The sequence below is a fragment of the Epargyreus clarus genome, unplaced genomic scaffold (genome assembly GCF_041222505.1).
Source record: "Epargyreus clarus isolate Ecla_fem2 unplaced genomic scaffold, WU_Ecla_fem_2.2 ptg000035l, whole genome shotgun sequence".
Lineage (NCBI taxonomy): Eukaryota > Metazoa > Arthropoda > Insecta > Lepidoptera > Hesperiidae > Epargyreus > Epargyreus clarus.
This window is the reverse complement of record NW_027332240.1, coordinates 5412470-5440016: the sequence shown is the minus strand read 5'-3', so window position 1 is coordinate 5440016 and position 27547 is coordinate 5412470. Positions and strand designations below refer to the sequence as shown.

General features: G+C 37.4%; 1 protein-coding gene across 3 annotated transcripts in view; it reads right to left on the bottom strand.

Moving 5' to 3' along the window:
• Positions 1-381: 381 nt before the first annotated feature.
• The window catches only part of LOC140756442 (putative divalent cation/proton antiporter TMEM165), a 55439-nt gene continuing 28273 nt past the window's right edge, over positions 382-27547 (bottom strand). For all 3 annotated transcript variants that reach the window (XM_073091950.1, XM_073091951.1, XM_073091949.1), the window contains 3 exons: positions 7097-7450; positions 1284-1557; positions 382-759 (listed from right to left, as the gene is read on the bottom strand). In XM_073091950.1, coding sequence (XP_072948051.1) covers positions 689-759; positions 1284-1557; positions 7097-7450 — 699 coding nt within the window. In that variant the 3' untranslated portion in view covers positions 382-688. The remainder of the gene's footprint in view (positions 760-1283; positions 1558-7096; positions 7451-27547) is intronic.

Sequence of the window (27547 nt, the reverse complement as noted above, 5' to 3'; positions counted from 1 at the left end):
GCTCAGCCAATAGTAACCAATGGGCGCTCAGCCTAACATAACATTGATGCATATGTAAATAAATTGAATAAAAGCGTCTCAGTAATAAGACTTGTCAAAATACCAAACGCACCAATATTGTATGACGAAATTTCCCAAATTGCCAAGGGATGGCAGCACAAGTACTCTGAATCACGCTATCGAAGTTTTCTACACATTTTGAGTATATACAAATTCCGAAGTTAAAACATAGCACAGTTTCTTTTCACGTTATATATAATCGTATCGGCAGTGTTGATCTATAAAATTTACTTACATACTTAGAGTCGATATTGTAATTTTTTTATATACTCGTATTAATACTTTCTATATATTGTTCATCCTTAGCTGATCAACAATGATCACAAGGCCTGGTGGAGGAGATCCTTTGCCAAAGTCGCAACGTGACACAATCAATTCTAATCATTTTGGACCTTGTATATATGCAACATATTAAAAAAACTTCAATAGCGCGTTTCAGAACTTTCATAGCGCCATCTTTTGACTAATTTCCGAAACTCTTGCATTTCAATGTATTTTACTGTAAACGGGACAAAAACGCGAGCCCGACTCAATCCTAACCGTTTATTTACAACACTCATCCACTGTCCACGTTGTGTCAATGTCTTAACTGAGATAGCACTACAGCTCCACGTGTGTCCGTAAGCCCTTATTCTCCAGGGCCAATGATTAGGGCACTTATTGCGAAGAACAGGAACACTATACCACCGATTATCGTAACTGTAAACAAAGAAAAAAAAAATTACGAGTAGTGTCAATTTAAAAATATGTCTTATCAATTCTTATGGAAGAACCATGACAGATACCATGAAAGATGATGAATACCATGAAAGATCTTTTGGTAAACTGTATTAATTTATATTTTAAAAGGAGTAACATGCAGTCCACCTGGTGGCAAGGCTACAGCTGCCCAAGGACATCTGTAATCCTGGATTAGTCCTACCTGATGTCGGCGCAAGATGCGTTGCTACCGCTGAGGACTAAGCCATCGGGGAGATCAGAAAGGTAGTAAAATCACCAGTCTTAACGCTAATCTTCTCCGCGACCATCCTGCCACTGATAACAGTCAGGCCTGTACAGAGGGCTTGCCCTAAAGACTCCCCGACCACCACTCCCAGTGTCCTCCCGCGTAGCCAGCACCACCGTGGTCAGCTGGGAGCCATCCCCCCACTCTGCGATAATCTCCTCCCAGTTGCCTCACGAATTACTCAGTTACCGAGACATAGAAAAAGGTAGTAACTCACCAGTCCTAACGCTAATCTTCTGGGCGACCATCCTGCCGCCGATAACAGCCAGGCCGGTACAGAGGGCGTGTCCCAACGACCCTCCGACCACCACACCAACAGCATTCTCCCTGGTAGCCAGCACCACCGTGGCCAGCTGGGACCTATCCCCCCACTCTGCGAGGAACGTCAACGATGCCGCCTGGAGAAGCACCTTGATGATCGCGTTACGCTTCTTCCTTCTGTTCTCAGCTTGACCCTGCTCTAGCATGTCTAGCGTCTCTTCTTTCTCTTCCTGTTGATGAGGAGAATATTTAGTGAGTTTCTAAGAATCTGTTGATATTGTAATTTTTGTTTTATAATATACGATTTAAATATAGTCTACGTTTACTTAATCATACTCTAACTACTTAAGTGATATAAGATAACTTATAGAAATATCATAAAATATTGTTATTATATTTTAATCGTCTTTAATTATAGCAAGACATAAATTCATTATGATTCAATTATTGAGATCATTCATAAATAAATAATTAGTCTCAGGTACATATAAAAATAATAATACTAATAAAACTCTAATCTGGTATCAGGTTGTTCTAATCTAACCTGGGATAGGTTAGATATAGGAGGTTGATTTTTTAATCAAATTTTAATGTTTTTTATTCCGATTAAGATTATTATAGATTTCACAACTAATACTCAGTAGACAAAATATTAATATGGTGAATTTAAGTATAAGCTCATGCTAGGTTATTTAAAATTAATTGGCCAATATAATAATTATAATATACACACATAAAACAGTTTATTGACATCATATGCAGAGTTTATTATTCACCGATTATATTACACTTGAAGCCAGAAATATATCGACTTTGCAATAAAAATATCACACCTACAATCTACATATTAGGAGTCGTAAATTATGACTTACGTGATTATCTTATGACGGGGTTTTACGACAAATATATAAGTGACGAAATTGACACAATTCCAGTGATAATACCAGAGATATTAAATGTAAGATAATTATGTATTTTATATTTTAAGTGCGTACTTTAGAGTTAAGTATATACTACTAGTACTTAAGAAATGTAGACGTTAAAGTGAGACTGAAAATTTGTACTTCTATAGTCGTTGTAGACATGATACTTTTAGCATTGGCGAATCATACTTTTAAATGGAAATTAAATAACTGACTTTTGAAGCACAACTTTTACAGTCAGCAGGATTAACTGCGTTCTGTCAAATAAAACAAATGAATTTGATGTGCGTTTTGGCGTTTAGTTGCATTACATTTTATAACACAATCAATAAAACGCTAAAAGCATGGCTCCAATCTTCGTCTGTTAAATATAACCCATTTTCTAGACCGCAATAAATATTTTTTTTAATTTGATTTTTTTTTTATTTTGGCGGCTTTCTGCATTCGGTTGCGGTATCAAAAAAGCACGTTTTGACGAATACAATAATGCGACATTGTCATTTACGCGTTAAGTTGCTGCATCGAGCGTCCAAAGTAGCTGCGACGGACGTTCAAACGCGCGCAGAAAGTAGCGTTCAATCGCTGCATCACGCTTCTAAAACGCTTCAAATCGTCGATCGCCGATGTTAAAAGTAACACATCTACTTTAGTCCCTTAACGTATAAACATAGTATTTTAAAACAAATCTTATTACTACATAATTATAAACATTATCAACGATTAAATATTTCGTGTGAGTTGTAAAAATATTTGAGTCTTAAGGATAAGTACGTCTTTACAATATACTTACAAATGTAAACTTACAAAGTGTGATCTACATGCAAAGCAAATGATAAACGTCTTGTGGTGATATCTTAAGTTACAAGGCAAAAAATAAAGATTAGTTTTATACACTCACGGCCCCAGCAGACCAGCTACTTTGGGCTACTCTCAATGCATTCGCGCGAATCATCCCTGCTTAAGCGGGCTACTCACATACCTGGCACAGGGGCAATATAGGATGCATGGCGGTCGTGGCGATATCGTGAGTATCTCTGCACACTTGTCTGCCGTGCAATGTAGAGTATGTAGACTTGCTTAGATCATGGCGGCAGGGGCAATCAACGGACCAAGGCCACCGTGCGACAGGGCCAATTTCGGAAATTGCCCCTGCTAGCCTACACACATCGCAATTATGGGTCATCCCCGCCTTTACACCCTAGATTGCCCCTGCGGCAGGCGTGTGAACCCGCTTTAGGAGGGATGATTCGCACGATTGCATTGCGTTTTTGCGACTTGCTGCATTTGTGATATCAAAAGCGCGCGTTTTAGTGGCTGCATCGAGTTTTTCCCGTTTTGTGGCTGCATTTAGCTTCCAAACGCTGCGTCTAGCTTTAGAAAAGCAACTCAATATTTGATCGCCGATTCTAAAAATAACATGTCTTAGACATAAGGGCCCCGCACATTTTATTGTGTGTTTAGGACACAAAAATTCTCACACAGACAGATGTCAACAGGTTTTTGTACGATGATGAAAGTAAGATATATACAAGTTATGTAATACGAAAATGCTGTTTGTTTTTGAAATTTTGCTGCCCCGGAAAAATTGCCGCCTGGAACGTGTCGCACTCGAAACATACGTCATTGACACAGATAATAAAAATTATATGGACCATACCACAGTTTGATAAATAACATAATCGACAGAGCAATAAAATTGAATGTAATAATTAAAATGTGTATAAAAGATAAAACAAAATCATGATTAACTTATAATTGAAAATTTAACTAACTAAATAACTTTTATAACTACATATTTAAATACGAATAACTTTAATAAAAATATCTAAAATTATCTTTTGTATTTACTGAAAAATGTTGGATGCTATAAACATTAGATTACAGATAAGAATACGATGGCATGACAAATAATGCGGTGGGAACAAATTACGGTTGATGCGCATAACAATATATAAACGAATCTTGAAGCGCGTTAAAATCCGACCAAAGACAAATTCCATAAACAATAGGATGTTATACTTTTAGTACGATGTGAACACTGGCTGCTATTACCTTTTTAAATTTAACATGGGAATGTTCTATTTGGGCTGCACGGATTTTTAACAATATTATTTCTATGACAATTCTTATGCCACGTCTGCACGCTTGCCATGCCGTCACAAATTCAAACGTGTGGATACAACATTTGACTCGGCGCTTTGATGGTTTGTAAGCGCTCGTAGCATAGCGTTCAAGGCAAACATTTGTAGAGGTTTGGCGTTTGCGGCAAACGCCAAGCTTGTGGACGCGGCTTTACGTTGAACCGTCGCTAAGTTGTCACTTTGACATTTATTAATTGTCAATTTATTTCCCGCCATTGAACATTAAATAAAAAAAACAAATAGGTTAGTCCTGAAGTTAATAACTTTATCTTACCAGACTCTGCGGACTTTTACAAAAAAGGATGACTAAATGCTTAAGAAGTCATATAGTAAACAAAAATTCTAAGCTCAGTCAGCAGTGTTTAGATTAAAATACACAAGATACAAATTACATAGGTTAGGTTACTAATGGTCGAATTTTAACTAGCTCGCTTTTAATACAGATCTAATGCAAATGCTGAATTCCTTTGCTATACGAACATTCTAGGCGAAAGCTGGAGGGTGATTTTTAAATGCACAAAAACTCAAAAAAGGGGAAGCGAAAAGAAAAAAATAACTATGTGTCACTCGTACTGCCAGGCATAATGACGTAAGATCACCCTCAACGATTCTGTTTGCGTCGAGGTGCCCGGCTGGGGCTCCTCTGGCGTCTGGGGGGCCTCGGCCACCGGGCTCGGGGCTCCCGGGCTCTCGGTATGGACTGATGACGCCTCTTCGGGCGACCTCGACCGCTCCACTTTGGGAGAGCCCTGTACACCGTCAAACGTCATTCCAATTTTAAACCCCCCACAGATTATATATTGCTTTAAAAAATAATTGACATTAACGAGTGTTGCTATTTAAAAAAAAAGTAAACCTTTTACAACATTGGCAACACTGCTACCGAACTAAAGAATTACAATGCCATCCGAAAAAAAAAACACTAAAATTATTATTAAACTGAAAAAATAAAATTTAAAGGAATTCAACATTTGTAAGTAGTTTCAAGAATTTAAAATTAATTGCGAAGTTATTATTATTTAATTAGGAAACTTATCTCATTAATTTTAGAAGAGATATCACAAATTAAAATGTTATCAAACATTTCTTGATATAATCTTGATATAAAATTATCTAAAACTAAATGATATTACGGTGTTACCTACGTATTTTATTTTATTAAAGAGTAAATAAACGCAAAATTTGACAAATTTGTATTTTAATGGATGTAATAGAGTACATACATAACTATTTAAATAAAACGCCTAGAAAGATTTTCTTTACTCTTGGTATAGTCCGCGTAAAGCTGCTAGTCCGCTCTGAATATAGAAACGAATCGCGTCGCGTAGCAAATTGTATGAGTACACCTACTCACAACAACTTCAGAGCGGACAAGCAGTTTGGCGCGGACTATACCTCACTAAGATTTCTTGTAATGGGGACTCATAGACGGGAATCGAACCCAAAACTAATAAAGTGTCAGGCCAGTATGATTTGCGTGAGTCAACATATTAATGCACAATTAAATTAATCATTTTTTTTTTCATTTCCTTATATCCACTATTATCAATTAGTAACACAACAAGTTTATCAAATTATTAGATATAGATTACAAAAGAGCATTAGGTATTTATACGTAACGGTTTCTCAATTAAAATCCAATTAATTATATTAATCAAATCAGCAAAAAACTAATTTATCTATCACGAAAAACTAAAGCTTTGTTCAAACAAAAGATTACGAGTCTGTGTATCGATAAGCGATTGAACGATAAAACGAAATTCTGTAACATTAATTCATATAATTTTCTATCAGGTTTAATCTAAATCGTTCTATTTTTAATCTCCTATCTGTGGTAATTATCTGCGTAAGATGTTTGTTCGAAAGTAATATCTCATCGTGAGTCTAAAAGTAAATTTAAATGATTTAGCCTTCAACATAGCAATAATTTAATATTAACTAATTTTAATTGACTTCAAATTTCGCACCATCAAAAAGGATGATGTGTTCAATTAAATGCTAATGCAATTCTATTTATTTAAAATGAGTTAAACTGACTTCATTTTGACAAGCCTTAAAAAGGAGGAAGTCTCCAATGCCACACTTTTAATTTAAAAAAAAACATAAAAACTTCAAATTTAGTGAGCAAAATGAAGAAAGTTTTAAAATTTTACAATGCCTATAAGTTGTTTATCTAGCATAAACTATTTTTAATTGACTTCAAATTTCGTCAAGATGTTAATTAAACTAGAATTATTTTTAAACAAACTTCAAAAAGTGGGAACTTATGAATTCCATGTTTATTTTATCGTATTTCCTTTGAAGTAAAATATTACACTGATATCATACGAATATTTATTAGTAGAAGTATGCATGGCAAACAGTTCCTGCTGATGTTGAGTGGCCAGTGGTGTCTGTCACCCAATCTTTTTCTTTCACTCAATGGTTCAACTATATACTAAAGTATCTACCTACCTAAAATATCATAAATAATTCTTGAAATCGGGGAAAAGTTGAATATTCTTCTTCTTGCACAAGAAAATTACTCTTCTAGAAAAGAATATTTTTCATTCACAAGTTATTGCTGTTGTGATGTCGCAGTCGAACTACAGTTATACCATATTTTAGGTGATACGAAAACTTCCCTACTCTTCTACGCTTTCGATTATTCATATAGAAATATAAGCGTGACTTTTTATGTAGGAAATATGGTACATTATACAAACCTGATCTTCCCTCCGCTTCAACTCAGTCTGGACCTCCTCCAGTTCCTCTTGCCCTTCGTTCGGGTTCATCTTCCACCCATCCCGGAGCATCTTTAGACCGAATATAGCGAACAGCGCCGCACTGATATAATGCGTATACACTCTGGGTATAACGGTAGCCACCCATCCGAAAGCAGCAGAGAGGATAGTCATGAAGACTAAGGCGGAAATGGCGCCGGCGAACACGATCACTCGAGGGTGCTTCATCGCCATTATGGCGGCGATGAAGAAAGTCTTATCACCGAGTTCGGAGACTATCACCACTGAGATGGACGCCACGAAGCCTTGCCAGAAGCTCCCTTGGACTGCTGCGCGCTGAAACGGAAGAAATTTGTTTTGTTAAAGTTTGTTTTCTTTCTTTTCTGAATTTGGGATCAAATATTTGGAAGAAAGACTGAAGAATTTTCGAAGATAGGTCGAATATTTCTAGTAGCAGATTTTTAGTAGTAGGAAGAAGCCCGTCGATATCAATGTCTTCATGGAGTTTCTTTCATCATTAACGCTCACATATACATACAATTTTAGATACAATTAACTAAAAAAATATAAGGTGACCATCTTAGACCTCAGGAAAGGCAACGCACCTATGATCGGCTCCAGCAAGAAACTCTGTAAGTTCTGTATGGAGTAGATTGGTGGTAGATTTTTGACAATAAAAAATCGATTTCGAATAAAATATTCTAATATTTCTTATTATGTTTATGTTTTTGATTCCGTTTAGAATTAAAAACAATTAGATGGATCCAACCAAACTGTAATATTCCGTTTGCGTCTCATTTTAAAAACCGTTTACAAATTCAGTTCTTTCCAAAATTATTTTTCAAACAGACAATTTTCTGTACGGTGCAAACAATGGCATAATTATTGAATTCACAGACATCCTTCATTTGAATTTTGTGTTAAATATTAAAATGATGTCATGCCATGGGGCCTACATTCAAATTCAGCAAAGCGTGGCGAAGCGTAACCTCTATACGTACTAAGTTCACTTGAACAAACTTTTAGACATATTTTATATTAAAATGAATTCACACACAAATATTTTTGCACATTCTTGTCCTTATTTTTTGCTAGCAAAGGGGGAATCTTTTTTATATACCTAATAAAGGAGTAGCCGAATAGCATGCAGTCTATCTATCAAGTAAGTGGCTACTGCCGCCATTGGACATCTGTAATCAACCCCAGATAAGATTGAATTCGTACCTGAGGTCGGCTACAGGCGCCGCTACCCCTTAAGACTAAGCCGGAATACCTCGGAGAAGTATGTCTCCGTTACCACACCCTTCAAACCAGAACACAGCAGTGCTTAACACTGCTGTTATGAGGCAGAAATAGGTGTGGTAGTGGTACCGCCGGAGTCGAACCACAAAGGGATCTACCTACACTACACTACCTTTAAAATCTACCTTCAAAAAGTACCCAATGCCGTGAGGGCAAAAACGGGTTATGTCGGTTTTTTACCCACTAAAACCCAGAACTCAGTCATATTTTTTTAGATAGAACTGCAATTGTTTCACTTATTAAACTTTAATTAGCAAAAAGACTCCTTTCCTTCTGGGTTAAGTTTACAGTCAGATATTTTTTGTATGTTTAGATCAACGTGGTTTTCCGCATACAAAATCAATGGACCGTGATGGCCACTTTTCCAGGAAGTCAGTTTTATCAAGAAAACTTTTTTTTTCAGATTATTTTTTAAGTTTCATCAATTGAAACCATTGAAAGCATACTTGGCGATTGCGTCTATGCTACAAAACGTTCTGGCGACTTGCTGCGTTCGACCGCGGCATGGAAAACGAGCGTTTTAGCAACTGTTTTTTTTTTTATAATATAGGAGTAGCAGACGAGCATGCAGTCCACCCGATCGTAAGTGGCTACTGCCGCCCATGGACATCTGTAATCAACCCCAGATAGGATTAGATATTCCTATCTAAGGTTGACAACTGATGCGCCGCTACCCCTGAGGACTAAGCTGGAACGCCTCGGAAAAGTCTGTCTCCCTTACACCACCCTTTAAACCGGAACACAGCAGCGCCTAACACTGCTGTTATTAGGTAGAAATAGGTGTGGCGGTGGTGCCGCCGGAGTCGAACCACAGAGGGTTCTACCACCTTCAAATTATATATATTATAAGTATTAATGCTGTATCGTGTTTCTTCGCATTCATCGAGCGTCCAAAAGTAGCTGCGACCGGTGCTCAAACGTGTGCAGGATAAAGCATTTGATCGCTACGTTTGGCTTCCAAAAAGCAGCTAAATCTTCGATCACTGACACTAAAAGTAGCTAGTCTGTTGGAGACCTTACGCCTTCTTACACACTGGCGAATAATAATTAACAATTAACGGCGCGACTAACCGCTTTTCCAGTATAATTAAATATAAAACCGTCTACCATAGATTAGTAATGATTACTCACTCCTAACAGGAAAATGTAACCAGTTTGGAAATTTAAATAGTTGCGTAAAAAAGTTTTACCACGTCTCCGTGCTAAAATGTCCCTAAAATATTTGAAATAATTATTTATTTATTACGTAAATTACACAGTATTAGTTATTTATACGTAAATTTTCTCTAAAAATGTTTTTATTTGTCAAGAATTCAAAAAAAGAACTTACTAAAATAAGCTGTTTGTGGCTTCATTCAATTTCAAGGCGGCGAAGTATCTTTACTAATCTATGCCGTCTACTAACACGCACTTGTTCAGCGCGGTGAACTAGCCTAATCCTTCTTATTCTGAGAGGAGACCCGTGCCCAGCAGTGGGAATGTAATGGGTTGACGTCATGCAACCGCTTGTATTTGTACGCACTTAACCGTCATAAAATGATGAGATGTTACCCGTGCGGTTAACCGTTATTGCTTAGGGTTAGACAGTTTGTCGTCAGGACCGCGGACGAGTGCTACTAGCGTACCTGTAGTCCCGACAAAAGGCATCCAGAGGAACACCGTGGGGTTTTAGCCGGTAGGAATCCGGCATATCCTCCCCGCTGGCCCTGCAGCCCATTTAGGGTTTCCCCACGAAAAAAAAGTGTTAGATATTATGACCAAAGTGTCACGTGGTCATTGCGACGTTTCACGTGACGCTAGTGTCAACATTCACAAACTTCCAATTAGTCAACGAGATTAGTCAACTAATCTCCAAAAGTGTTTTTGTAATGACAAATGAGTTTTTAAGTGGTCACAGTTTTGCCGAACATTTAGAAGCCAATGTAGGTATATTTTGCGTTCTTTTTTTTAAGTTTCTAAAACGTTTTTTTGTTGATATTGTTGCCTCTACAAACATCATGTATTACGCAACAATTTTAATTCTCAGAACTTTTTTGTTAGGAGTGATCAATCTATGTATTTTACTCATCTAAGGCTTTCCATTCGTCAAATTCTTAGCTGTATAGCAGTGCCAATCAGTGGTCCGCGGAAGAAAAAGTATGGAACGCGACCAATTTTAAATTAAAAGTACCGTGAGCTGTTTAAAAGTAAGATATGATTTGCGTGTACCTTGGAGTAACAATATTAGTCCTAGGATAGCTGAACTTGTAAAGATGGTTCCACCATCTACCTACAGAAATTACATTAATACAAAACTACAAAAGTTTATCCTATGATATTATTATTTCCTTTTATGTATGTTCCTAGTGAGTTTTTCATTAAAAGTTAAAGGTTCAGTTTGATGATTGAGATGATGATGATGATATTTTTATTGTACCTATATAGTGGTCCCTGAGCAAGAAAAGGTTGGGAACCCATGCCATATAGGAATCTATGGTTTAATATTTGATTCTTTTTCATGCTCACAATAGGTAAGGCGGAAGGACCTCCCCGCTCGAACTGTAATAATGCGAAATTGCAATATAATGGCGAAACTAAGTAAAGTACACCGATCACTTAGTTTTGCCATTGAGTTATATCATTGTCAACAGTATCGTTGACGTGTGTTGTAGGCGTATCGCTTTGTATGGACGTTGTACACGCTTGTGACGTCACTATATGGTTACTTAGTTATAAGCCTGTTATTGATATTCAATCTATAACTCATGGCGATGGCAAAACTAAGTGATTGGTGTATTATTTAGTTCTGTCATTATTTCGCGTTTCAGGTAGTTATAAAAAATCAATCTTTCTTATCTATCCAAAGTTTTTCTTTACTAAGAGCGAAATTTGTCAGTTTTTGTCTATTAGTAATTGTCAAACCTCGATCTTAGATATACAAAACATTGCTTAGATTGATTATTAATAACGGGCGATATTTCACTCTTTTTTCTAAAAACGAACTACTTCGCTTCTTAATTGTTTTATGCATATATGCAAATAGCGATAGCTTTGTGGTATTAAATTTGGCATAACAATCGGATGGTCCGTGACCTTTGATTTTTCAAACCTATATGCGCATTAGAAATTAATTATCACCTATAACAAAACGCGAAATAATGGCAGAATTAAGCAAAATACACCAATCACTTAGTTTTGCCATTGAGTTATATCATTGTCAACAGTATCGCTGACGTGGGTCGGAGGCGTATCGCTTTGTATGGACGTGGTAAAGAAACTCGGCCTCTCGATCGAGAGGTCCGAGGTTCAAATCCCAGGCACGCACCTCTGATTTTTCAAAGTTATGTGCGTATTAGAAATTAATTATGACTTGTTAAACGGTGAAGGAAAACATCGTGAGGAAACCTGCATACCTGAGAGATTTATAAAAAAAGATCTCAAAGGTATATGAAGTCTACCAATACGCACTTGGCTAGCGCGGTGGTATGGCCTAATCCTTCTCATTATGAGAGGGGATCCGTGCCCAGCAGTGGGACAGTAATGGGTTGCTGATGATGATTTAAAATAAAAACTATGAAAATGAGTTGTGGTTAAGTGTGAATGTACTTATACAGAACAATCATAATCCTATCACATTCAAGTAACTATAGAAAACGAAGCAATAACAACTTGTATTCAAAGACTTGTATACAATTGTAAAAGTTTACTTTGTTTTTGTTTATTTTAATAAATAACAAATGAATTTGCATTTGAACACATAACCATAACAATTTGCCACTTCAGTACATAAAAATACAATATTTAAATAATAAGTGCATTCCTTTGAAAGTAATACAGTAATAATGTTTTTTTTTTTTTTATAATATGAGAGTAGCAGACGAGCATGCAGTCCACCTGATGGTAAGTGGCTACTGCCGCCCATGGACATCTGTAATCAACCCCAGATAGGATTAGATATTCCTACCTGAGGTCGGCCACAGATGCGCCGCTACCCCTGAGGACTAAGCTGGAACGCCTCGGAAAAGTCTATCTCCCTTACCACATCCTTCAAACCGGAACACAGCAGCGCCTAACACTGCTGTTATTAGGTAGGAATAGGTGTGGCGGTGGTGCCGCCGGAGTCGAACCACAAAGGGTTCTACCACCTTCAAATTGATGTTACAATCACATCTACTGAGTCATGTGTAGATCACATAATAGCTGTTTGTTACCCGACTGCCAAGGAAGGGTTATGTTTTTCGCGCGTATCTTGTATGTTTGTCTTTATTTATTTGGCCGGATCAAACAAACGGCTGGGTGAATTTCAACAGTTAAGGTGTCATTACATTCGTCTCAATGACTCGAGTCTCCTTAGATAGGTGTAAGAAAAATAATTCAAAATGGTGGATTTTTGGCGCGAAATAATAACACATTTTAAAAAGTTAATCGAGCCTATCGAGTAGGGTATCAAATGAAAGGATATTAAACGGAGAATATAAAAAAACATATTTGTTTATATATAAAACAGCAAGGTGTCTGACTGACTGACTGACTAACTAAATGACTAATTCAATTATTGATAACTTACTTCACTCCTGATAGAATTAGATTCCTACCCGAGGTGGGCCACAGGTGCGCCGTTACTTTTGAGGACTAAGCTGGAACGCCTCGGAAAGTTTGTATCCTATGCCTCACCCTTCAAACCAGAACACAACAGCGTTTAACACTGCTGTTATTAGGCAGAAATAGGTGTAGCGGTGGAGGCACCGAAGTCGAACCACAGAGGGTTCTACCACCATTGAAAATGTTGATTATTGTATGTAAATGTTGAATATACTGTATCTTTGAAATTCTGGTTAATCTGATTTGAAGTGTGTGGTAAGGGAGACCAAATTTTCCGAGGCGTTCTAGCTTAGTCCTCGGGGGTAGCGGCGCATCTGTGGCCAATCTCAATTAGGAATACCTAATCCTATCTGGGGTCGATTACAGATGTCCATGGGCACACAGTAGCCACTTACCATCAGGTGGACTGCCTGCTCGTCTGCTACTCCTATACTTTAAAAAAGCAATATACATAGTACTCATAAAAATGAACACTCATCACAGGGCCGGATTTAGAGGTGTGTAAACTCTGGGGAACGAACGAACCAATTTGAGGCCCTTAATTATATTCAGATTACCTATATTCAAAAATTTACTGCCAACCAATAAAATTATTTCAATTTCAACATAGTTTGAAAAACCAAACACTTAAATATAATTATTACACTATAATATACTCTATCTACACTTAATATTGTTCAAAAAAAATTGCTTGAAAAATGAATGCTTATAACCTGTCAAAATTTGAATATTTTTCTGGCCTAAATCCGGCCCTGTGTGGAAGCCATGTTGGTTTGATGGAAATTCGCAACGGCGTGTTATTTTCGGCGGGAAGCGTCAATGCCAATGTCGGTCTGGGAAATCGCACACTACCTAACTACATCGTATGTACGAGGTCGAATTGAAGTGTTTGGAATGTCAAAATAACATCTCTTTTTATATTTAGCAACAGAAGAGCATGCAGGGTACCCGATGGTAAGTACTGCCGCCCATGGACATCTGGAATTAAGCCCAGATACGATTTTATTATACTACTTATATAGTTATACTTACACGAGCTTTTGCCCGCGGCTTCGCTCGCGTTACGAAGTAATATTTTCATCCCCTATTTTATCCCCTTGGGGGTAGAATTGATCAAAATCCTTTCTTAGCGGATGCCTACGTCATAACATCTACCTGCATGCCAAATTTCAGCTCGATCCATCCAGTGGTTTGGGCTATGCGTTGATAGATCACTATGTCAGTCACCTTCGAATTATATGTATTTAGATGAGGACGCCACAGGTGCACCATTAACCCTGTGGACTAAGCTGGAATGTCCTTACCACACCCTTCAAACGAGACAGTGGCGCTGAACATTGCTGTTATTAAACCGACATAAGTCTGCCGGAACCGAAGTCTCGGGAACAGTACATTTTCGGGATAAAACGCACCCCATGCCGTTTTCTGAAATCCTGACAACGTGTGTACAAAATTTATTAACCATCGGTTTGTTACTAAAAGCGTAGTAATCAAACAAATAAACTCATTTTCGCAGTTATAATATTAATTAAGTTATAGTTGGCTTTTGTTAAAAACTTTGTTAAAATAATGTCCTAATTCGACGTAAAGTAAACCTTATTATCTTTGCGAATTTAAATTTCAAGGTCTTGGAAGCGAGCGCTATCACATCTATGCAAATATATGGTGGAAGCGGAAAACGCGAATTTTTGGCGCACAGGAATTAAAACGAACAATTATCTCGTTATCACGCGTCAGAAAACTCATAAACATTGCGATTTTATCAAATCATATACATATATAAAATTCGTGTCACAATGTTAGTTACCGTACTCCCGAAACGACTTTACCGATTTTCATCAAATTTTATATGCATATTCAGTAGCTCTGAGAATCGGCTACTATCTATTTTTCATACCCCTAAGTGATAAGGGTTGTTCACCATTAACATTTTTTTATTTATATGGCAACACAACGTTTGCCGGGTCAGCTAGTTACTGTAAAAAGAAATGTGATGAAAACGAAAAAGCCTAAAAAGACTGCTAAGACAATATCAGTGTGGAGTGTTATTACTCCACACTAGGATTCCCTGTATCGTGGGTGCCATGGACACACACAAAGACGAATACACAAACACCCAGACCCAGAACAGATATCTAAAATCATCATTCAGATATCTGTCTCGCCGGGGATCGATCCGGGAACCCTTTGCGGGTCAGACAGGTATGGTGAACGCCCCGCCACGCGGGTCGTCCCGCTTAAAAATACCGACTGCTTAAAAATGTAGCTTATGTTATGTTACTCCCACAATTTAGACGAACCCAACGACACTTCCTATGTTCAAATCCGTCAAGCCGTTTGGGCTGCAGGGCTTTCCAAAGAATGAGACATACATACGCTCGAAAAGCATTCGCAGTTAGATAAGAGGGGAGAGGGAGAGGGATTTTTTTTTAATTCTTAACTTTTTTTTTTGGATTAACAAACGGGCTTTCAGTCCACCTGATGTGGTACCTGCCGCCTAAGAACGTGTAATCGAGTCTATATAGAACGAGGGTTCTACCTAAAGCCGACCACAGGTGCATTGCTACTGCTCAGGATTAAGATGATCGCATCATACGTAAGCTTTTTTTTTATAATATAAGAGTAGCAGACGAGCATGCAGTCCACCTGATGGTAAGTGGCTACTGCCGCCCATGGACATCTGTAATCAACCCCAGATAGGATTAGATATTGCTACCTGAGGTCGGCCACAGATGCGCCGCTACCCCTGAGGACTAAGCTGGAACGCCTCGGAAAAGTTGACGACATCATGGGCGCCATCATCAGCATTTTTCGAAGTTACGTTTTATACATTAATTATCACGTGCTCTAACGCTGAAGGAAAATATCGCAAAGTAACTTCTACCAGGCTAAGAGTCCTAAAAAAGAAGTTCTCAAGGGTGTGTGAAATCTGTCAATCTGCACTTGGCCAGCGCGGTAGACTATATCCTAAACTTCTCTCACTCTGAGAGCAGACCATGCACAACAGTTACACACTAATGGTCCTAAAAAAGAAGTTCCCAAGGGTGTGTGAAATCTATCTATCTGCACTTGGCCAGCGCGGTAGACTATATCCTAAACTTCTCTCACTCTGAGAGCAAACCATGCACAACAGTTTCACAGTAATGGGTTGACGACATAGTTTTTCTGCAAATTTCATTTAAACGTATTTTTCTATTTGAACACACGATAGCACGCGATAACGTTGAGGTTCTAAGGAGTTTGAACTAGAAAGATAACGCCATATTTATTTTAAAACAAAGATTTTTTGTGAAGCAATGTCACTTACTTATTTATTTAATAATAAGACTGTTGTATGTATGCACTTACAAATTATTGAAGTTAATGAGTATGTAGTCCATCTGATGGTAAGTGACCACTGCTCCTATGATCGTGTAATCAACCCCAGTTAGATTTGCAGGTCTACGAGTACGCGATATTTAATGGGTGGCTACCCTTGAAGGCTAAGTTGGAATGCCTCGTGTCTTTATTTATAATCATATCGAACCTGGGACCTTCTGCATGTCGCGATATGGTCACCACAAAAGCCTTCACACGCGTAATAATTTCAAAAATATCCCAAAAATTACAAAAATATTGCCTCTTTCTAAAAAAATACTGTGAAAATGCCTAATTACAGTAGATACAATTATTGCAATAATATATTTAATGCAAATCTTTATTTATATATAAGATCTTCGTGATTTCTAAATGTTCCAACCGTTATCAGATAGTATTGTGCTCGTGACCTAAAATGATATATTAAGTGCACTAACAATCTAGATTTTGAGAGTTCTAATAAACTCAATACGTGAACTAGCGTTCGCCTGCGATTCAATTTACTTTTCTACTACATGCAATAGATATATTAAAATTAAACCTAATATTTTCTAATTAATACATTTATACAAGGAAAATGAAAACTTTTCCTGGAAGTCTACTAATACTTTTGAACGTCTGTAACCTATTTCAAATAGAAAAGAACAGAAACGGTAGTTACACAGCGGGCCCCTTTTTTCCTTTACGAGGGAGAGACCTTCAAAAGGTACCCGACGACGTGGGAGCGACGCGGGCTATGTGGGATTTTTACCGCACTAAAACCCCCCGGTGGGCGTCCTCAGCGCTTGGTGGAGATGTTCGGGATCTACCACGGAACACAACTGGAGTCTTTCAAACGCGATGCCATGATCGGGCTCTGGGGGAGTAGTTTTCGCTCCTCCCGCACCATCTGATGTTCACGACGGTATGCGACCAGCCGACCCGCCTGTATAAATAAATTACACGCATATGTCACGCACGTCTATACGATGCTCATACTATACGCGTGATAGGAAAAGGCATTGTTTAAACGCCTTATATTTCTACTACCTTATCATTTCCTTCACGATACTCACTACGCCAACGACTTCACGACTAAAACTCAGATGAATAACAAATACTGTTAGAAAACAGAAGCAAACAAGTACAGAAACAGTACAACAAACAACAACAACAATAAATGTCAATAGTTGTACAATCGTTTAACTATCTTGTCACTCATTGATAAATAATGTTTAGCCACTCGTACAATCAGTGAATAGCGTTTGTTAAAAATGTTGAAAATGTTAATAAATAAAAAAAATGTTAAGGGTGAACAACCGTTATCACTTACGGGTTTGAAAAATAGATAGAATATTTGAAACTGCGATGGTAGCGAAGTCTGTCGAATCCAATGTGAAACATTCCAAAATCAACAACTACTTACGAATTAAAAATTAATTAAAAAAACCTTTTCCCACAGACTAAATTGTGAATCTAAACCATACTCAAGTCCCCTTGAACACACACAAAAAATTTCATCAAAATCAGTACAGTCGTTTAGGAGGAGTTCAGTGACATACACACGCACATAAGAAATATGTATATACAGGGATACTGATAATTCGATACATTCCCTTGGAGGGGTAAAAGTAGAGCTCATGTGCAATAGGTTTTGTCATTAAGTACCCTAGCCGATAGTGATTTGTTTTTGAGATATTCAAGTTTTTGTGTTTTTATTTCTAAGTACCGATTTCAGGCAAAAAATAAAATGCTCCTAAGTGAATGCCCTATTTTGATCCTATTTTTGTGCATAATCTTATACCTAACATCGCAACACTTCCTTAAAATGACAATACGCTGTAGTAGTACCCTTAAACTTTACGTTATGGAGGTCAATTTGCTAGAGTTCAATAAAAACACCCTTATTATTTCCACTTCAGAGTGAATTTGGATAAAAAAGATATATGGAATGTATTGTACAAATGATTAAAATAATAGCCCTGTTTCACTAGCTATCCAAAATGGCATAAAACTTAACCACGTTACCACGCAACATATAAGCAACATTGACCACTTGACAAAAGTACTGCCTGGTCGTTTGCTACTTAAATCTGCTATGAAACGTAATACGACACTTTTACAATCGCACTAAGAAACAAGAATTTCAACAAAATATACCGAGTAACCGTTATCTATACATATTGCATATTTGATGTAATATGCAATAATTATTTAATAAACATAATATTATATTATTATTTAATTATACACATCGCGAAGGCGATGAAACAATACAAAGTGTTACATAATGTAAATACAGGAAGTCATTGTCTCTACTTCCCATGAAATGTATAAATACTTAACAATTAATATTGTTTAACAGATGTATCAACATACGAGATTTCTATTGTTACATATGCGCTGAGATCTGTACCCTTAGTATGATTTTTTACGTTTTACAAAAATGACTGATTTGGTTTTTGTTTACGTATCTCCCATATATTTCCAATCAGTTCTGATAGAATCCGTAAGGGGCGCTGATTGGAAATGTATGGGCAAATACGTAAACAAATACCAAAACAGTCAATTTTGTCAAAACGTAAAAACTCATATTAAAGGTACTGTTTCATAGGATGTATCCCACCACACTGTTCCACCACGAATTAATATCCGTTGCATGTCAAACCACCTGACTCAGGTTATCTATGGCACGAAAGCCTACGTCAAGGCTGATAGCAGGTTGTTATAACAACTGTAATCAATTGAAAGTACCTGAAGTAGGAAACTCGCTTGAGTACCTATATTTTTTCTAGCTCATCGAATATATTCAATTCGTTTTGGCAGTGTCGAAAAAAACCAATGCGGTGGCAAAAAAGTTCAAGATTTTCCCATAACAAGAATCTAATTCTGAAATAGATCCTCCTAGATTTCAGCATGGAAAAAAAATCGTGGACAAAGTGGGCGCTTAAAGACAATCTTTACCCTAATAAAGGGCAAGGAAGTTGGGCAGATACATGAGTAAAGAAAACTACATATTTAATTACTCCAACAAGCATGAAAAATCATTGAGGGTGGTGGAACCATTTACGGTTCGATTCCGGACGCACCACTGCCACACCTATTTCTGCCTAATAACACCAGTGTTACCAATGCTGTGTTCCACCTTGAAGGGTGTGGTAAGGAAGATGTATTTATCCGAGACGTTCCAACTAAGTCCTCGGGGTTACCAACGCGTCTGTGAGACAGGACTCTAATCTCGTATTTGGTTGATTACAGATGTCCATAGGCGGCAGTAGCCACTTACCACGATAGTTAACTACTTCGATATTATTACCAGTCGGATGCCTAGCAAAAAGCCAATGCACTTAAATAATAATGCCATTGAACCCCGACCTATTGATTTGTACACATGTTTCACCACTAAGTAGTCAATGCCCTCACCGCCCACGACCGCCATCATTGTTTCCTTGCCTTGTTTCCAATTTATTTAGTACACAATACTACTCATATCTATATCGCATTGTATCGTCGAAGTAGTTTCACCACATTGTTACTACCAACTGTGAAATACTTTCAATCAATACGATAGTTTGAAAATGGTAAAACATTTCAACAACAACAACAACAACAACAAATTCTTTATTTGTACACCAAATATAAGCAACATATAAAACAATACATGAGACAGTACACAAATAGGCGGTCTTATCGCTTAGAAGCGATTTCTTCCAGACAACCTTTGGGATGGAGTTAAAGATATATGAGATCGTGAAAAGGTAGGGTGTACACATACATAAAGAAAGTATATACATAAATACATGTAAATGGCGTAATAGAGGTACAAAGGGAAACGTAAGAAGGAAATATATTGTGAGGAAGAAGGGATAAGAGGAAGAAGGAAACCAAGTCAAAGCTGCAAATAATGAGCCTTCACTTGGTTCTTAAAAATATGCAAGGAGCTGGATAGACGGATAGATTTAGGGAGAGAATTCCAGAGACGGACAGCAACAACAGTAAAGGATTTTTTGTAGAAAGAGGAAGAGTGCATAGGAGTGCTGAGGACAAGGCTATTTGTGGAACGTAAAGAGCGGTCATGGGCTAAGTGGAGGTAATTAAAACCCATTTCTGTGGGTAGAGCCCTCTTAATTCGTTTTGGGTGATATAAATACCATACCTATTTCTGCCTTATCAAGGTTCCTTTCATGTACAGACGTAGAGCGTGTCAGACACGTGCCGGGTCAGGTAAAATATTACTCTCCTATACAATGTTTTACCGTATTTATATCTACTGTAATGTAACACGGCTGCGGGCAAGCCTTTCAAAATATATAGAGAAATGTCTGACACTATCAGTAATATCAAAATGAACATGGTCTAACAAGACTACTGTGTTTTGATTTGCTGAATACACAAAGGACACTTACACGAGGCATTCCAAATTACGCCTCAATAGGCAGCAACGCATATGGTTAAGCTCAGGTAAGAAAGACAGGGTCCAATTCATTATTAATTTAATTTTGTAATTACAGGACATATAACAGTTTTGGTCTTCAGTCTTGGAATTGGTCTTAAGAAAATTTAAATCGGAATTTATCAGTTTATTAATAAATCGGTCACGGCGATACTTATTTCCTTTTGGCACTAAACCAATACGCATACATTATATGAGTCACGTTTCATTTAGGTTATAAAATATGGAATGTGTCAATTTATTGTATATATGGTCGAACGATATATCCGTGGCGTGACACGCGTTTAGGGTTGGTTAGTTGGGCAAAAAATCTTACATATATACAGTTTTGCCGCCCCCTGTTGCCCGCAGGCGTCTTATTTGGAATTTATTACGGAGTTATTATAAAAATAAAATAATAAACCAACCTATGTCAACCAAAAGCCTATGTCAGGCAAATCCCACAATTCAGAGTAGTCCAATGACACCTCTATTGCTGAAGTCTGTTAAGCCATCTGGGCTGGAGGGGCGTCAAAGTATGCGACATATGCACATAAAATTACATGCATGCACTCGAAATACATTACTTTGCGGGTAAATCATGTTTGTGACACAATATTGTGTTTCTTAACAACATTAATATATCAAATTCTAATTTTACCAAATCACCACACCAATGATTGTATTTAAACATTGATAAGTCAATGTTTTTGTAAATATTATTCGAATTCTAAAATTTCCATGGAAGTTAAGGATTCGTCACAATACCGGTAGTTAATTGTATCAGGCGTTACTTTGCGGAAATCCATGCTGTTAAGTTAAGATTAAAACTACTTGGCAACAATCCGCTACAAATATGTATGATGGTATATATTTTAAACCATGCAGTATGTACCACCCTCCCTCCCTCAAAGGATGCGTGCAGATGCAAAAATTAAAAATATACACCACCATACATACCACCACCAACACGTGTTTCGCTCCAAAACGGAGCATCATCAGGGTAAGTTGACTCTACGACGGTTAATCGCTAAGAAGGTTAAGGCTTAGCGATTAAGGTTTAGTGGTACATACTGCATGGTTTAAAATATATACCATCATACATATTTGTAGCGGATTGTTGCGAAGTAGTTTTAATCTTAACTTAATACAATACCGGTACTAATTGAGTGGAGATGAAATACCAAACACTTATATATTAGAAAACTACCTAACACTGCTTGATCATACATATTTTTTGGTCGTCCAATTTTAAGTAGAAATTCCAAATAGTTATGTAATCCTTTACTTGTGGGAGACCAATAAATTAATTCGGTAGAAAAGTTTTCGGTGAAAGTGGTAGAACCTTTTGTGCTTCGAGTCAGGCAGCACCACCGCCACACCTATTTCTGCCTCATAACAGCAGTGTTAAACGCTAGTGTGTTGTTGTTTTAAGGGTGTGGTAAGGGAGACATACTTTTCGGAGGCGTTCCAGCTTAGTCCTCCTGCGCATCTGTGGCCGACCTCAGGTAGGAATATATAATCTTATCTAGGGTTGATTACAGATGTCCATGGGCGGCAATAGCTACTTACCATCAGGTGGACAGCATGCTCGTCTGCTAAAAAAAATCTTATTTATAAATAGAGATTGCAGAACTTTTCAAATTTAATAAATATCATTTCTATCAAGTACTAAGTGAAATTACCTGTTATTTGTTAACGTGCCCTTTCCTATGATGCAGTTAACGCGCATTCATATTGACCAGTAACATTTAAACCGTTGAGTGCGTATTAGCATACACGCTTGATTCGCTTAGGGTTGTCACAAAATATTCGCAGATTACTATTTTGCAACTAGATTAAATTGTTATTTTATAAATAATACCGCTTTAATTATTTATGTCCTTTTTAAACAATGTTATATTTTCTTCTTATATTTACAACAATTATTGCAAATAGGACTTAGAAACACACACACACACACACACACACACACACACACAGAAACTATAAAAATATTTTTTATTATTTCTACTTTTATTATTTCTTACATTTTTTTATTTATCTTTAAATCTAACCTTCTGACATTATATACATCCTCGTAGACGAAAAACGATCTGTGAGTTTTCATTCTTAAGCGAACTGATTGTGAGATGATATGATTGGCTCATTCTTACATCTTCATATTGTAAACGTTAATGACATCCGTCTTTTAATCGGTTATTAATTGTTACCAACATGAATGAAGAACTTAAAATTCAATTTAAAAATGAGACACGGTATTAAGATGCCACACTTGATTCATTTTGGTGTTCTAAGTTTAGGAGAGGTAATGACATCCTCCTGATAATATGCATATTGCCCTCTTTTATAGTGGCGTAGCGTGGCTACGCGCTATGCGGGGCGGAACTTCAATTCATAACCACATGTGCTTTTCATTACACACAAAAAAGGTCATCTCATTTGAAAAATTGCCGACCCCTAAACATTCCAACAGAGGGCACAAATTGAGATTCAAAGCTCTACTTCTGGGGAATAAATGTCATACAAAAAAGTCGATTTTGCCGCCCCCCAAAAACATACCGCCTTTGCCATGGCATGCAACAAAATAAAGACATCATAATTACGACATTTTTTTAATTATAACCGATTGATAACCTCAATTATTTAATACATTCTTCTTTCAATATAAGTATTGTTGTGAACCCTTATAGCAAATTAAATATCATACATAGCAATGAATTGAGCACGCAACATCCGAACGATTCAGTCTTGGCCTTGCGGACTCGCGTTATCCTCAAACGTTTAACCAGATATCTATTCAAGAAAGACATGCCATCATAGGCCATCATTTAGTACACAAAGCGAGTTGGGAATGACCAAATCCGAAACTTCAAGGAAAAATGCTGGAACGAATTACGGGCCGATTTCGGTAGAAAATAGAACAGCATTATAATTAACATAACTTGAATTTTAAAAAGTCTCTAGGCGAGAAATGTATGAGTTCATTTTGAAAAAAATATTAGTTATTACTCCATCGAGTAATGGAGGTATCAATATAAGTATCAAATTCTGGGAAGTAATGATACATGACAAATAACGAAAAAAAAAAACATTTTTACTCGATAGGGGAGGGTAATATTTTTCGAGAGTATGTCTCATTTTGGCACACCCAACAGCCCAAACAGCTAGACAGAAATTAACATATGCCATGTCGTTGGATTTTCCAAATTATAGAAGTAAGATACACAATATTTTTAAGTAATTGAGTTTTTGGTTTATAACAATATTTTCCATACATTCTCAAACTAAACCATAACCAATCTTACAACTGCGAGTCAGCACCATACCTACTATTATTTATTTATAAAACTACATTAATATATAACTGTACAATTACACCACATTGCATGGCGTGACAAATGACAATGTCACAAGACTAAAAATTAGGTCAATCGCTTTCAAAAACAATAATGGCAACATTATTTTCTTAAATTTGTAAACAATGAACATTGTTTTACGGTAAGAGGCGTTCAATCGTGAAATTTCTTAATAACCATTGAACGAAACTAACGGTGAAGGAATAACCCGTTGTGTGGTTATTTAATAACTATTGCGTATTATTTTAGACGTCCAATCCGTGGACAGCAGTGGTCACTGAACAATAGAGTGATTGCATATTTATTGTACTAAAAGAAATCCTAAAAGTTGTATTTTATACGATCTATAAAAATATATACGATACGATACGATCTATAAAATAGTTGACGACCCGCGTGGCGGAGCGGTCACGATGCCGGTCTGACGCGCAGAGGGTCCCGGGTCCGATCCCCGGCCAGACAGATTTCTAAATGATGAATTTAGATTTCTGTTTCTGGGTGTTTGTGTATTTGTCGCTGTGTGTGTCCATATCACCCACGATACAGGAAATCCTAGTGTGGGGCTGTGAGTGTAGAAAGCGTTTTTTTTTTAGTTACTAAGTTTACTATAGTCTAAAACAAATCTCAACTTTCTTTGAAAAATACGTCACCCAATTTGTGTGATAACTATGCAGCCCGCCTGATGGTGGGCGACTACAGCCGCCCACGGGCATTTGTAATCAACCCCAGATAAGATTAGTGTGCTTAGAGTGAGGTATGAGGTCAGCCACTACGCGCCGCTACTCCTGAGGACTAAGCTGAAATGCCTCGGAAAACTACACTCTTTCAACCAGCACGTAGCAGCTCTTAACACTGCTGTTATGAGCTCGTTATAGGTGTAGCGGTGAAGCTTCCGGAGTTAAACCATAACGCGTTCTATCAATTTTAAAAGCCCACCCAAAAAACGTTACAAATCTGAGCACGTGTCTTCTGCTGGACACGTCTCTTCTCTCAGAGTGAAAAGAATTAGGTCATAGTCCACCACCGCACTGGCCTAGTGCGTACTGGTAGACTTCATATAACTTTGAATTTTTTTTTTAGATTTTTCAGGTATGCAGGTTTCCTCACGATGTTTTCCTTCACGGTTTAAGCTAATGATAATTGATTTCTAATAAGCACATTATTTTGAAAATCAGAGGTGCTTGCCTGGTATTTGAACCTCGGACCCCTCGATCAAGAGGCCGAGTTTCTTAACCTCTAGGCTATCACTGCTTTTCTCGCACATAACAACAGCATTCATAATTTCATACGAAGTCTAACAATTTCGGATCCTGCGAGACGCCGGAAAGATACCGGCTCTATTTGTGTTCCCTACGTCACAGACACAAGTACACACGTCAATTGGGGCGAGGAAATGTGAAAGCAACAGTATAAATATAATTTATGTCATGGTCGGAGAGATTAGTGTACATAAAAATATACTACATAAGTAGATACATACACTAGATACATTGAAAAATCTTCTGCACGATTTTTGAGCAAATGAGCCTGCAGTCCGTCTGATTGTGACTACTGCCGCCCATGAACATCTAATCTACCCCAGATGAGATTAGATTCCTACCTGAGGTCGGCCACTACTGCGTTGCTACATCAGAGGACTAAGTTGGAACGCTTCAGGAAAGTACCCTTTTTATTACACCCGTCAAAGCGGAACATAGCAGCGCTTAGAACTGCTGTAAGGAAGAAATAGGTGAAGCATTAGAGTCGCTAGAGTCGAACCACAAATGGTTCTACCACCTTCAAAACTTAGGACATTTAGGACAACATTATTCAGATGTAACAAACCACTTCAAAACACCACAAGGTAGGGTCTAGATGGAACTACAAGAACTCTTGTTCTATTTGGATTTGACACCACATGTCCAAGAGCCTCGATGACATCATTAGATGAATCTCAAATATTTGCTACAAAACGAAATAACCATAAAAACGAAAAGAGATTTGCACAAATAAAAACCAACTTCAATATCAATAATCGATATGTTTTCCTTCCTTAAACGCAGGGGATACCCTTATACGACAGAAATAAAAAATATGGCTCTGATTGGCAACATTAATGTAAAAATTGTAATAAACCATAATGTTATCGACTTTGAAGTCATTTTATATAAATAGATTAAATCGATAGGTTTTAAAACAATCCGAAGGTGGTAGCGCTCTTTGTGGTTCGACTCCGGCGCCACTAGCGCCACACCTATTTCTCCCTCATAACAGCAATGTTAAGCGCTGCTGTCTTCCGGTTTAAAGAGTGTGGTTAGAGAGACATACTTATCCGAAGCATTCCAACTTAGTCCTCAGGAATAAAATTGCATCTGTGACCGACCTAAAGCAGAACTCTTAACTAGGATCGATTACATGTCCATGGGCGGCAGTAGCCACTTACCATCAGGTGCATACTAGTAGCATACAGCTTCAATATGAAAAAATATCTATGTTAGCCACTTTTAAGTTAAATTTAATTATGATTTATCAAACACATAGTCGACCTCGGGATCCACTGAACTCAATATGGCATCGTCTTGGAGACAAGCCGGCAAAACATAGTATGAATCATCTGTCGCAACATGACAGCGTAATTGGTATACAAACATAAGGTGCGTCGAATGAAAACCTCCATTCTCGGAGTTAGATAATAATAAACTAAGAAACGTGAATTAATCCATTGAAATGTTACAATTTTTGGTCCTTAGTCACAGGACGCAATTTTACATTTTGGGCAATACTTCTTGTGTAAAGATATTTCCAAATTTCCAAATCCAATCCATAAATTAGGATTCAGCTTTATACTAACCCTCCTTTAACATCAAAAATATTAAAATTGCGTTTTCTGACACACTTATTTCTACCTTTAAAGGCAGTATTAAGTGATGTTGTGTTCTGGTTTGAAGAGGGAGATTTATCCGAGGCATTCCAGCTTAGTCATCAGGAGTTGCAACTTATCTATAGTCAAAATCAAGTAGGACTCTAAATTAATTCTAAATCTGATTAAGTACAAATGTCCATTAACCAATCAGGTGGACTGCATGCTCATTTGCTACATAAATATTATAAAAAAGGTTTTCCCTTAATCAACAACAAAATCGGGGTCACCTTCCGTCTGAGTTCATGGCCTGACTTCGTCCATCAATTATGATCTGCACAAACCGCGGGCACGTGCGCATGAAGTTACGACCTTGGGTATTTTGGTCAGATGACGTCATGGTCATCGTTAACCCACTACATTTCCACTGCTGGGCACGGGTTAACTCACATGAGAGGGATTTAAGCCATAGTCCACCATGCTGGACAAGTAAGAACTGTTACTTTCCATACCCTTAAGATTTTTTACAGACTTCGAAAAATGAGAAGTTGCTATATTCAGTTATATGTATTGAAAAAAAATCT